Source organism: Chelonoidis abingdonii, chromosome 19 (genome assembly GCF_003597395.2).
Source record: "Chelonoidis abingdonii isolate Lonesome George chromosome 19, CheloAbing_2.0, whole genome shotgun sequence".
Lineage (NCBI taxonomy): Eukaryota > Metazoa > Chordata > Testudines > Testudinidae > Chelonoidis > Chelonoidis abingdonii.
The window spans coordinates 30387306-30401644 of NC_133787.1; the positions used below are offsets into that span (position 1 = coordinate 30387306).

The 14339-nt window shown below is 39.4% G+C and overlaps 1 protein-coding gene across 8 annotated transcripts in view; it reads left to right on the forward strand.

Moving 5' to 3' along the window:
- WWOX (WW domain containing oxidoreductase) overlaps positions 1-14339 on the forward strand; it is a 660294-nt gene that overhangs the window by 8284 nt on the left and 637671 nt on the right. For all 8 annotated transcript variants that reach the window (XR_012657285.1, XM_032768123.2, XM_032768125.2 and 5 more), the window contains exon 4: positions 3393-3571. Coding sequence is in view for 7 of the 8 variants with exons in the window: in XM_032768123.2 (XP_032624014.1) it covers positions 3393-3571 (179 nt within the window). In the remaining variant the exon portion in view is untranslated. The remainder of the gene's footprint in view (positions 1-3392; positions 3572-14339) is intronic.

Genomic DNA, 14339 nt, shown 5'->3' on the forward strand with positions numbered 1-14339 from the left:
TTTCTTTCATTAGGGAGGGAAATCTAAATGAAGTATTTCATTTAGGGCAGGTTCAGCCCAAAATAGAATACTTTTTGTTGAAAATTTATTGAATTGAATTTTGAATCAGTTTAATAAAACATCACATTGCATTTCTATTTCAGCAGATTGCTTTATAAGAGTTATAGTTCAAACCCCGGTCTCTCCTATGGGCTGGGCTGAGCTCCACTCCCTGGCAGACTGTATCTCCCATAATTGAATGTAGATTTCCCTCTGATCAAGTTCTGCTTGATTCACCATGGGAAGTGTGGCCTGGATAGGGAGCCTGGCACAGAGGGGAGAATGGAGGCCTCAGGCTTCTGAAATGCAATTCCCAAAAGTCAAAGCATTACAATAGGAAAATGCAGTTTAATGTTAAAGTGACTCAAAGTGAAACATTTCTGTTCACTTCAATTTCAGGAATGTTAAAATGTTTCCATTAAAAATCATAGAATATTAGAGTCGGAAGGGACCTCAGGAGGTCATCTAGTCCAATCTCCTACAAAGCACGACCGACAGCAACTAAATCATCCCAGCCAGGACTTTGTCAAGCCTGACCTTAAAAACCTCTAAGGAAGGAGATTCCACCACCTCCCTAGGTAACCCATTCCAGTGTTTCACCACCCTCCAAGTGAAAAAGTTTTTCCTAATATCCAACCTAGACCTCCCCCACTACAACTTGAGAGCATTACTCCTTATTCTGTCATCTGGTACTACTGAGAACAGTCTAGATCCGTCCTCTTTGGAACTCCCTTTCAGGTAGTTGAAAGCAGCTATCAAATCCCCCCTCATTCTTCTCTTCAGCAGACTAAACAATCCCAGTTCCCTCAGCCTCTCCAAAAATCATGTGCTCCAGCCCCCTAATCATTGTTGTTGCCCTCTGCTGGACTCTTTCCAATTTTTCCAAATCCTTTCTGTAGTGTGGGGCCCAAAACTGGACACAGTACTCCAGATGAGGCCTCACCAATGCCGAATGGAGGGGAATGATCATGTCCGTTGATCTGCTGGCAATGCTCCTACTTATACAGTCCAAAATGCCATTAGGCTTCTTGGCAACAAGGGCACACTGAGGACTCATATCCAGCTTCTCGTCCACTGTAACCCCTAGGTCCTTTTTGCAGAACTGCCGCCTAGCCACTCAGTCCCTAGTCTGTTGCAGTGCATGGGATTCTTCCATCCTAAGTGCAGGACTCTGCACTTGTCCTTGTTGAACCTCATCAGGTTTCTTTTGGCCCAATCCTCTAATTTGTCTAGGTCCTTCTGTATTCTATCCCTACCCTCCAGCATATCTACCACTCCTCCCAGTTTAGTGTCATCTGAAAACTTGCTGAGGGTGCAGTCCATGCCATCCTCCAGATCATTAATGAAGATACTGAGCAAAACCGGCCCCAGGACTGACCCTTGGGGGGACTCCACTTGATACTGGCTGCCAACTAGACATGGAGCCATTGATCACTACCCGTTGATCCCGACGATCTAGCCATCTTTCTATCCACCTTATAGTCTATTCATCCAGCCCATACTACTTTAACTTGCTGGCAAGAATACTGTGGGAGACGGTATCAAAAGCTTTGTTAAAGTCAAGGAATAACACGTCCACTGCTTTCGCCTCATCCATTTAATCTTTTCTGAATTGAAATTGTGGGAGTTTGTGTTTCATGAAAAATGTGGACATTTCAATTGAAATGCTGGAATTTCCTTTGGGACAGAAATTCTGAATTTCACTTGGCTCAACTGCTCTGCCAGGTCAGTCCTGCTGTTCCTGGGGAAAGGCTGTGACCAAAGATGAAGATACTGCTTCTGTTCCTCCTCCAGCTTGTTTGGCTGTGGAGTGGTGGTGGATGCTGCTACAGTTTGAGTCCAGAAGTATAGCCCTTTCGAGCATTGGCAGAGTTCTCATTAATTTCAGTGGGGTCAGGTTTCACCTCCAGGACCCAGTCACAGTGGGGCGGGGACAATCTGTGCAGCAGCATCTTACCAGCTCTCATTTGACAGAGTGAGCACATCGAAATTCAGAACGTATTGTAAACAGAACTTGACACTAGCAAAGCAATAAAGAGCTCACATTGGAGACAGAGAGAATTATATAAGCAGGCACTCTCAGATAAGCCTGGCTCAGCCTGCGTCTTACCCCATTGCTTGTTAACAGGTCACATGGAAATAAAATTGACTTAGGCACATCTCTCCCTCTTTTTGGATAACGTCTCTCATTGTGCAACAAAGTGGAACTGCCATTTCTTAACAAGGGGGTGAAGGTTTTGTGGAGTACTGAAAAATTACCTGAAAGAGCTGTCAGCAATGGATGGATATTTCACAGTTCCTTTGATCGGATGAAGGTGTGGTTAAAGCATTGGAATTGGAGCCAAGTGTGATCTGAGTTTTAGTTGCAGCTCCTCCACGGACTAAACTTATTTTGACTCACTTCTGGTTCCCCCCTGTGTGAACTGGGTATCATAATCCTCATATACTTTATATAGGTGTTGTGAAGCTTAATTTGTTAACGTTTGTGAAGTGTCTTGACCACCTCAAATAGAATGAAGATGAAGATAATTTTACATTTAGAAATGCTAAATATGTTTACATTCACACGTCACTTAAAAGCAAGCAAAACATGTTGGAATGACCTGCTGTGAACAGTAGAATGCAGACAGCAAGGATAAATGAGGTGGTGAGAAGTGGGAAGTAGCATAAGTGATCCTATACTGGAATTAGTAGGCACTTGGCTATTTTGTTTCTATTCTTTGATCTTAAAGGCCTCCAAATTGCAGCAGTAAAGGGAAAGCTAGATTTCACTTCAGCCAAACGATGACAGCTTTTGAAGAATCTGAGTTCTCTTTCTTTCTACTAGTCTGTAGTAAAGAGTAACTGTACAGCTATCATGAGATTGGACTGTTTGGGTATGTCAATTAGCAATGGGAGACTGCTGATATACACTGGGAACTTATGTCGGCATAGCTGTGTCTCTCAGGGGTACGAAACATGCACACCCCTACAAGATGTAGCTATACTGACCTAACCCCTGGTGTAGACAGCGCTAGGTTGATGGAAGAATACTTTTTTTGACCTAGGTACTGCCTCTCTGGGAGATGGATTACCTGAGGTGACGTGAGAACCCTTTCTGTTTTGTGGTGGTAGTGTCTACGCTGCAGCAGTGTTTCAAGTATAGACAAGTCATAACTCTTAAAGGACTTTGTCCCTGAGGTAAAAAGGAGAGAACAAGTCACATGTTCTGTTATTAACATTCTTGGTATTAATAAGCCATGCTTATTGTAGGAAATTGGCAACACTTCAGTGTTTCCCTAATGCTTGCAACCTTACTGCACAGCATAGAAGAAACAAAAATTAGTTTGAAATCTTGTTTTTGATTTTTACAGCCATATAAACAAAAGGACTACGTACCTTGACCCCAGACTGGCATTTACAGTTGAAGATAATGCAGTGAAGTCTACGACTAGACAGAGATATGATGGAAACAGTACTGCAATGGAAATCCTTCAGGGTCGTGATTTGAGTGAAAGAGTGGTTATAATCACTGGAGCGAATTCTGGAATAGGTAGGTCAATGTGACACTTAAGTGAGTAAAATATTATGGTTCATCTAGTTGCAAGTCGTTTTGACCTAACATTGGTTAGGTCATATTTAAAAATGTACATTAACCCTTTAATTCTGGATTGAATTCACATCCATCATTACTAAGATTAAGTTGCTTGGAGAATTAGTTCCCCCAAATCATCCTGATCATTCATCTTCTACAGTAGTTGGTTGTATGGTGGCATTGGAATAGGTGTAGACAGTACATAGTTAAGGCATTTTTTTAAGTTACTGAATAGTTTAAAAAAATTTTTTTTGATGAAATTTAAGAAGGGCTTAATTAATTTTCTCTCAGAAGAGGATCCCATAGACTTCAGTCTTTCCCCCTTGCCCCAGCCACTACCTTGGTTTGAGTCGTTGCCACTGTGATTTGTAGTAAAAATAAACTGTACAAGACATCTCTTCTGTTTCTGCTGTTTAATTTTTTTGGAGGATCCAAAGTTGCTGAGACACAGTTAGATGGGGATTAGGTATTAAACTTGGTTCTCTCTCAGGCCTGTGAAGATAATCCGCTGAGCCCTCCAAAATTTTATTTAAAATTTAAATTGCTGTTCGTCCTTTTTTGTGGTCTACGTTTTGAGTTGTAGAATCATCACAACTGTAGTGGTTGTGCAAGTTATAGCTATTGTTTAAAAACAGAAGCAGATTAAATAAAAAAAATATTTAAGATTGCACCTTGGGGACCCATGGCCAGCTTGCAGCTCTCTTGAACACTGAAAGGATTTTTGGACCAAGTGTCAGTCTGAATTTCCTTTGGTGCAGTTCATCCTTAAATCATTTGAAAGGGAACATTCTCTGAAATAGTATTTTCAGGCTACAACAAGCTCTAAACTTTTCTTATTGACAGTTACTGGTTAAATTTGTTTTTGGGAGATTTTATATCGTTGACTGAATAACTTTAAATTTATGTAAACGTTACCAGAGCTTGCAGTACTACTCTAAATTGGTTTTAGCTAATGCAGCAAATTTGCTTATATAATTATTAACTAAATTTGTTTAATCAAATGGTGCACATTTAAAAATATGTAAAATTTGGGAGATAAATCAATCAAAGCTTCTCCTGCCCCCCGTTAGAGTATTTTTAATTGAGTCCATTGCTAGTAATCTGAGACCGTGTATCTCAGAAATAACCTAGCTCTTCTCTCTCTTAACCTTGAACCAGGTGAGGTTAGTCTTATCATGTGAACATGTTGAGTGAAACAGTATTCCACGCTTCTATAGAGATACTGTAGTCAAAGAGTTTAACATCTTATCCAGATTTGTGATGCTTGTGAAGGGCAACTGTTGTTATCTTGAGAGGATGTCTGGATTTGTATTGTGGTTCCTCTTCCTTTTCCCCAGCCAATTTGCCGTTCTGGGAGGCCATAGCAAAATACATGCACCGTGGGACTAAGTGCTTGCTACCAATGGCTATTATATATTGAAAGCTGCAACATGTTAACCTATCAAGCTAGCAGGAAACTACTTTAGAACCCTGTTTATCCGACTCTTCGTTGTCTGATTCTCCGTATTAACCGAACTACCAGCATGCACAAGTCCGGAAGTGGGCGATCTCTCCTTTGGCTGCTAGATGGTGCTGCAGCCTCGCATTTGGCCATTATCTGAATTTTTGATTATCCGATCTGGCCCTGGTCCCAATTAGATGGCTAAATGGGCTCTTCTGTATATTAAGAGGAGAATAGAAGCATAAGTGGGTGTGCGAGACTAGGCAGGAAGTATTGCTGACTATGTGGACTGTTTGAAAATCTGAGTGTCTTGTGGTTTGCTCATTTTTATTTTGAGCATTTTCCTCATCGTGGGAAATAACCAAATAAATAAGGCTCCTTGTCTGACTGGAAAACTTGTAGTATTAATTACAAAAGTGCATCTGAAAAGGCTGCACAGAATAATTGGCATTCAGCACTCTCTCGTCCTCATAGAGCAGACTTCTCAGCAACTCGATTGTACCTGGATGATCAAGACCCCATCAGTGACCTGATCCTTAGCCACCCTTCTCTTTTTGTTTTAAAGCCTCTGCAACAGTCAGGGTAATGCAACAAATGACATTAGTGGCATTAATGGAGTGAACGAAACATTGGGCCTGTACTGCTTCAAATTGTGACGATAAGGTTCAGAAAACCTGAAGTCCAGTTGGTTTTTCTCAGTCGAACTTGAATCATATGTGAATGTGTGAGGTGAAGACATGGCCTATGATCCTAAAACTTCTCAGATGCTGTAATGTCTTCAACATCATTTTAGGTTCCATCTCTACATCTAGCACCAGTTACCAACTACCAGAGAGCAAGATGTTTCAAGGGTGAGGCCACTGGGACTTGGGTACAGGGGGATCAAGTAGAATCCTGTGCTGTTTGGGCACCCTAAGTTGTCCTGATTTTGTGAGGCCTAAGCGTGAGGCTTGCTTTCTCCTCTGCTTACTGTGAAGGGGAGCTCTCTTCCTTTGCTTCCATAGAGTGTGGCTGCTAATGTTTTTTTCCAGTCCATTTGGATGTATCTTGTAAGTCTTGAAGATCCGTTGAGAGAGGGCTATCTAGAAGACTGAGATAGGGCTAGAAATCAGTTCAGCCACTGTAATGCTGTGGGGCCTTGGGTAAGTAACTTGCCCTCCGTATGCATCAGGGATAGTACTTCGCTATCTCGCAGGAGTGTTCTGAGGATTAATTTAGTTAGTGGTTGTATAATGCTCTGAAAATAAAGTACTCTGTTCTGTGTTTTTTAGTGTGATTGGATGTTCTAGAGCAGTGTTTCCCAAACTTGGGACACTGCTTGTATAAGGAAAGCCCCTGGTGTGCCGGGCCGGTTTGTTTACCTGTCGTGTCCACAGGTCCGGCTGATCGCAGCTCCCACTGGCCACAGTTCACTGCTCCAGGCCAATGGGAGCTGCTGGAAGCAGTGTGGGCTGAGGGATGTACTGACCGCCGCTTGCAGCAGCTCCCATTGGCCTGGAGCAGTGAACTGTAGCCAGTGGGAGCTGCGATCAGCCGGACCCACTGTGGACGCGGCAGGTAAACAAACCGGTTAGCTCCAAAAGACCAAACATATATTTTAAACTCATTACATTGTTTCTTTTTGCTCAAATGTATCTTTTGATGTTTTACATTAATGAGTTGAGCAAAAAATAGGAGTTCAAACAAATCCGAGAATGCATTTAAAAAAACCGCCAAACAACCCAGAATGAAAACCTTCTTTCATTCACCAACACAATCAGTTGATTATGCTAAAGGTAAAAAACCAAACTGTTCTTGGGTTATTTCTAATAATTTATCAATAGGTATAATACATGGAAGCTTATGCAGGTTACTAATTACTAGAATTTTATTGTGTAATCATCCTGATCTAGTAAATGCATGTGAAAAAAATCGCTTTCAAAGTGTATAATGTCACTGTTGTCACTGAGGGGCAAGGGAGGAAAAAATAAAGATACAGTGTGTAAAAAAACAAAATGACTTCTGGGGTCTTAAGCATATTCAACTTTTCAATTTCTATGTTCTGACTGTCATGGGAGCATTGAGGAAGGTCAGATAATTCAGGGATTTGTCACTACAATTCATAGACTCCAGGGAATGCAATCCTTTTCTGGACAAGAGTTTCAGATTATTTAGATTTGAAAAACTTTTTGTTATAGTATTGCATGCTATACTCTAGCTCAGGGTGTGGATGAGCGACAAACCATGAAATCATGACTCCTTTGGAGTCAGTGAGAGTTTTGCCATTGACTTCGAAGGGGCCAAGATTTCGCCTTTAGTCTAGGTGTATGTACAGTTGGGCCTCAAAAGCTAAACATCTAAATCTTTGTGAGGGCAATTAAGTTTCCTGTTTTTCACAGGGACAAAGTTTCTAGAGAGACCTCTAGGAGCTGTAGGTGCCATATACCTCTGAAAGTTGAGCCACTTATTTAGTTACCCGAGTATTAATTTTTGTGCTCAACCGTAGGATCTCATGTTGGGAAATATTGGATGAAATCTTGGCCCCGTCAAAATACTTGGCAAAACTCCCATTGATTTTAACAGGTCAAGGATTTCACTTATTGTTTTGACCTCTGTGCTCATCTATAAAATGGGAAAAATTATATCTACTACAAGAATCTGTTGTGAAGATTACAGAACACTTGTGTAGTTTTTAAAGTGATGTTCCTTTTATTTTACTTGATGTAAACTGATATACAGTTCAACAGTTTATGGCTGTACTACTAACTGTAGAAGTGGTGGTATATTTTCTGCAACTCTTTCGGTATATCCAACTCTCAGACAAATTATTTCTCCCTCCCATCAGATATTTCCTTTAACATCTATCTTCTTATTTAAAGCTAACAATTAAGCCATTACAGGTTCCATTATGAGGAAAACTTGTTAACGAGAGTATGGAATTCAAGTTCAGATTTCTTGGTTTTATCTAATGGCTGCTTTCCCATATCTTTATATATTTTGTTGTACTTAGCCTTAAAAAAAAAAAAAAAAAAAAAAAAGGTACTATAAAACATATTCAAGAAATAGTCCCATCTGTCCCCCCGAGGTATATTTAGGATGTATAATGAATAAGTGAAAAGATGTAAAACTTATGTTGAAAAGAATTTACTAAATATATCCACTAGTTGCTTCGCTTGAGGCAGTTTTTCTAAAATACTTAGATTTTTATCAGGGAGTGAATACTTACCAACTTCTTTAAAATTAAAGCTGATGTTTGTGTTGTGAGGATGGTAAATACCAAATGTTTTTCTTCCTTTCATTTTACAGATCTTTTCTAGCCATGTGATAAACATTCTTTAGGTCTTGATTAGTTTTAGCCAGGACTGAATTTTCATGTTCTAAATATTGTGTCAGAAAAATGTTAATTATTGGTGTACTGCAACACTATATTATGATTAATTTTAACTTCAGCTATGAATGGTCTTGTAATATTAACCCATCTAATTTCAGAAACAGACCCTGTTCCTGTAGAGACTTACTCACACACAAAGTAGTTCTTTTAACGTCAATGAGACTACTTGCAATACATAGTTAATAGTTAATGCATAGTTAAGTTTTTGCAGGACTGGAACCCTAGTTTGGTTACAAAGAAAGAGTCCTTTAGTTTGTATCATGCATACAAATAAAAATAATCCTTTAATTTTTTTTTTGTTTTTGTGTTTTCCCACTAGAGGGCTGTATTGACCTTTGAAAATATTAAACAAAAGAGAGCTTTTATATTTTTTCCTCCTCTGTGGTTTTTTGTTAAATACTTTTTTGAATTTTTGTAATGTACATTATGTGTTTTTAATTATCAGTGTTTAAGTTCAAAATATGAGAAGTATGTTGTTTCATTGAGTTCTAATCTATAAGAAGATACAATATTTTCAATTTTGTTTGCAATCAGTTCTGCCAAATTACACAATGTCCATATTTTTAGTAGTATTTGTTTTTAATATCAGGGAGACTGTGATGTGGTTTATATATTTGTAGGAAGCTGAATTACACAACTATTACTGTATATTTTAAGGCTCATCTAAGGCTATACTAAATGACCTTGGAACTGCATGTACCTCAGCTTCATTTTTTTTTTTTTTTTTTTTTTTTTTTTTTTTTTTTTACAGTACACATTGGTTACCTAATCTATTGTGAATATTAGACTATGTAAGAACAGTAAAATAAAATGACACATACTACTTAGGCTATTTTACTGGTATATTGTAGAGCAGAGGTGGCAACTATGGCACGCGTGCCAAAGGTGGCACGCAAGCTGATTTTCAGTGGCACTCTCACTGCCTGGGCCTGGCCACGGTCGGGAGCTCTGCATTTTAATTTAATTTTAAATGAGACATCTCTAAAATTTAACTTTGTATTTACTTTTCATACAACAATAGTTTATTCTAATTTTTATAGACTTATAGAAAGAAACCTTCTAAAAAGGTTAAAATGTATTACTGGCAAACACGAAACCTTAAATTAGAGTGAATAAATGAAGACTTGGCACACACATTTTGAAAGATTGCCAACCTGTTGTAGAGGGACAAATGTGTATCTTTTTGAGCTGGGGCAGACTTTGGAAGCTTTTTTTTTTTTTTTTAAGAAGCCATCTTATATGAAACTGTTCTTTTAATCGCAGTTTCATTTTTTCTCTTTACAAAGCCATCATGCTTTTTGTATTCAAAGAATGGGAAATAGTCCTAGTTTGGTTATATGAAGGTCATAAGCAATCTATTAATTACATATCTTAGGGAATGCCCAGATCAAACACAGAGGTGACCTCAGAAAATTAAAAGCATTCTTGGCTGTGTTTAGCTTATTTTTTTTAACCAAATACTGAAAAAATTCCAAAAACTCTTGTGCTGAACACGAACTGTCCGTGCTGCATTTTCTTAACTCTTGAGTTACAAAGCCTTTTTTCAGTCCATAAACTTAGTTGATCTGCAAACATTTCCACTATTTCAAAACCAGTAACTGTGTATTAACACTTTTGTTAAATAGAATATTATTTTGTATTGCAAACTCCTAGAGAGTCCAGTCAGGAGTGAGGTCCTATTCTTCTACTATTTCTTGTTTCTACTATTGCCAATACAAAGCTGCAGTATTCAAAAGTTTTGTAACATCATATTGGTGCCTAGAATGAGGATATGTTCTTTTAATATATCAACATTAAGCTTCTGCTGTATAATTTATTAATCTGTTTTGGATAATTGGCCCTTGTATTTATAGAGGCTTTATAAAGATGTGTATTTCCCTTCTCTTTCACCCGTGTCTGAATTACCTGTGGTTATAGGTGGGCTCTTTCTTGTGTACTGGAGTTTGACTTGCATGTCATTACTAGAACACTAGCCTGAGAGAGCTGTTAATAAAGATTAAATAGAGGGCCTAATTAGTTCCTAGTTTTGTAGTATAGTATTAAGTTTTAAAATCCAGAAGTCTGTCTTGGATTACCATTTTTAACTATAATTTAAGCCTCAAGAGAAGAGGACATGCTTCATTAAGGCTTGCTTATATAAACAAGGAAAACACTAAGCAACCTGCATTGCTCATCTTAACTACAAAAAAATAGGTGGTAGCTCTATCCCTTTAGTCTGTCTTAAATTGAGTTATATTATACTCATTGGTGATTCTTTGTTGCTTAAACAAACAAGTAGTATCTGTGCATTAGGCTATGGAATTGGGGAATACATTCTCTACGTTAGCTAAAACTCTTTGCTTTGGGCGCAGCTATTATGTATCTTCTGAATGGAATGTATATGTAATGAAGTGTGTTCTCAGTAGCAAGTGCTGTAGCTAGGGTTTGCGTCAAAATGACAATTGTGTGTTCCTAAATACATCTGTCTTGTAAAGCTTTGTTCACCCCAAGAAAGTAAGTATCTATTAATTTGCATACTGTCACCATGCTAATGTATGGGTGATGAGGTTTTGTTCGTAGGTGGTCGTGATGTTTAGGTGATTGTATTTATCATGCACCTTTGACTGTCTGTCTTGCTCTCAGCCCACTAATCCATCTCACCTGGAACTTTAACATTTCAAACCCCGTAATCAGTATGGAACATCTACCTTTTTTGAAATCAGTCTGCTCTCCAAAAATCACGAATTCAACTCGCTCTTTGCCCAGAAAATTAAAAATCATTTGCAGTGGGCTAGCCAAATTCAGCCTTGGATCTGTGACACATTTGAGATTTAGTACCTCGAGGGGAATATGTGAACTTCAGACAATTGGAAACTGAGGAATATCGCTCCACTCCAGTTAAACACGTTGTGGTGTGTATATATATCCCACACAGGTGATGAAAGGGCTAACTGGAACCTCTCTCTCCTCCCCCCACCCAAGATGAGTCCCAGCTGAGGAAGGAGCTGAGCATAAAGAGAGGAAGCCCAGAGCAGAAGAGAGGTCTGCAACAAGATGCTGTAGGAAAGGGCAGTTTCCTGCAGTAGTCCCTCGAGCAGGGAAAAAGACCCCAGAGAAGAAAGCCCAGAGGAGTGCCTCTGGGGCCCCTATACTGAATAAGGGACAGGGAATTGGGAGAGAATCTAGAAGCCAAGGGGCGGTTGGACATTGTTTGTGTTGGCCCTTTGTTTGGGCCATTTGAACTCTAGTAGGGATTCTGGGGCTGAGAGCCCGCCACTGTGAAGGAGGATTAAGACAGATGAAGAGCCTGGGTTCACAGAAGGCAGCAGAGCCAGAATCTTTTGAGTTACGGTCTTGATCTTAATTGTTCGATTTGAAGTGGTGTTAGTCCAAGAGTGTTGGAAAAGAACAGTATTCTTCAGAAGTTCTGAAAAGGGAATGCCTGCAATGCTATCATGAGCCACGGGGTGGGGAGGGGAACACTCTGAGATGACAACCCTCAAAAGACAGACAAAGACACACACAATGCTTACATTTAGTTCTAGGAGCCCCCAAAGTTTACCATCAAAGCATAATTTTAGATACAGTCATTGTAGGTAACAATGTCTATTCTCTCTCTGTATCTAAAGCTTGTACAGTTAGACAAAAGCTAACTAAGGGCCCTGCTTTAGTGATACGATGCTTGTGTGCCGGTCCATCTAGTCACATCACACTGCAGAATTGAGGCCAATCACAGCTTCTTTTACAGGTGGTATGATGCGTCTCATAATCCCAGTAAAAGTTCTAAATTCAAGAATCTTACATTTTCTCACTAGGGTTTGAGAACTTACCATTATCATACGTATCAGAATGACTTTAAAGTACCTGAGTTTGTGACAGGCTCAACAACTTGAAAAAAATGGTTCAGAATCTGCCTTCAAGGAGCTTCATGTAAGGGCAGATATGTAGCATTCATCCTCTTTGCAATTCTCAGAACACTTGGATAATAGAATAGTTTTGACCACTGTCTTCAACAACTTTCTAAACTGCTTATGGAGAGGTTTTCAGGTCTCTGGTACTTTCCAGCTAGCTCCTTCACCAAAAAGCTTTTCAACATAGGTAGAAAATGACAAACTCTCCTACATGAAACATATACACTTTGTTTGGGGTACGCGCTGATGCTCTTGAATATCACAAGGTGCTTGATCCTTCTTGGATCTATGGGCAGAAAGCAAATATAAATTAAAATAACCACTGAGATGTCCCTTTTTGATTATTTCTTTTTTTCATAAATCAGAGGTTGAATAATGTGTTCTGAACCTCCCAAAAAGATCGCTTTGTGCATATAGGGAAACATGCCAGACATGAGAGTCTGCTCAGTCTTTTGGCAGAGGGCACAATACTCTTATTATGAAGAGATGGTGTTGTGTGTGTGTGTGTGTGTGTGCGCGCGCTCATGAACGATGTAGTAGTTGCCCCTAACTAGACAGTACATAGAACAGTATCTTTAGTCAAATCCAGATCATATGAGAGGACTAAAACAGACCCACTAAATATCAACGGGGACTATCATGTTAATGATATTAGTCCGATTCTTTAAGTTTGTTCACTGTCTCACTATATTACATAGCTCTTGGTGGTCTCAGCCCACACAGACCCTTGTCTGAGTTTGTTAGTAAGGAATTGTTCACCTCTGTTTTGGAGCTAGAGGACACATTTTTCTTCCCCTCTAGAAGCGTGCATACATTTGTCTGAACAGACATTGGTTTATTTTCTAATTCATGTCTTTATCCTCTTTCTGTTTGTCTCCAGATTAAATAGTTAAAATGCTTATATGAACTGACATACAACTTCTATAAATGATTCACTAGACATGCTGTCCTGTTCTAGACTCATTTTCTGATTTCTTGCAAGTCTTCTGAGTCTATTTCACAGTTTAGTGTCTGATTTTTACCAATCTTTCTTTCCAGCAGATAGTACTTTAAGTGTGTGTGGGGCGGGGGTAGGAATAAGATTTTGAAACCAGTATGAAGCACTCAGGCTTGGTTGTTCAGTTGTACTGAAAAATAAGAACATTTTGTTTAAGAAGGATCTTTTTATATGGAACTTTCTTTTTGTTTTTGGTCTGCTTTGTACTGTAGCTATTGTCAAATGCACACCAGTAGTACTAATGTAACCTGTCATGCAGCAGAGCGCTTTAAATGCAGATTAGCTGTTTAAATGCTTTTTTTTTTTTTAATTCGCTTTAATGAAATGCAAACATCAAGAAAACTTGCTTGTATATTGCTTCCACTACTTGCAGTGCCTCTTGTGGTATGTCCTCACTGCATAGTTAACCTGGGCTTCTTACCTGTGTTTTAGCCCCCTACCATCACAGAAAACCCTCTAATCTGGATTTGGGTCTGAAGACTGGGCTAATTTACCCATCTGGGGTATAGTTTAGAACCCAGACTCTAGTTAACTCTGGATGGAATCCTCCCACTTCGCAGTGAGCATGCAGACAAAGTTACTTGAATGCTGATGATCCTCCAGTGCCCTTCCCGCAATTCCCCTGAAGGATGGACATGGTCTCCTACAATTGACTGGGAAAGAATCTGAGCATCTCAGCACAAAGAACCATGGGATATGCCCTCAGGGAGACTTGGGTGAGTCTAGAAACTAGGAGGACATGGTAACCCAGACGGGGCTTTGGTGTGAAGATGCTTGCATCCAGTGTAGGCCAATCCAGGTGTTTAGGCCTGGGTGTTGATCACTCAGAATAACTGTGTAGTGAAGATTTAGGGCTTGTCTACACCTGAAATGCTACAGCTGCTTCACTGTAGTGCTTTGACACCATGTATGCTGATGGGAGTGTCCTTAGAGGTCGTAGCTGGGTTGACAGAAGAATTCTTCCATTGACCTACCACTGTGTATGCTGGCTTAATTATGTTAGTCAGTGGTGTAGATTTTCTTATACC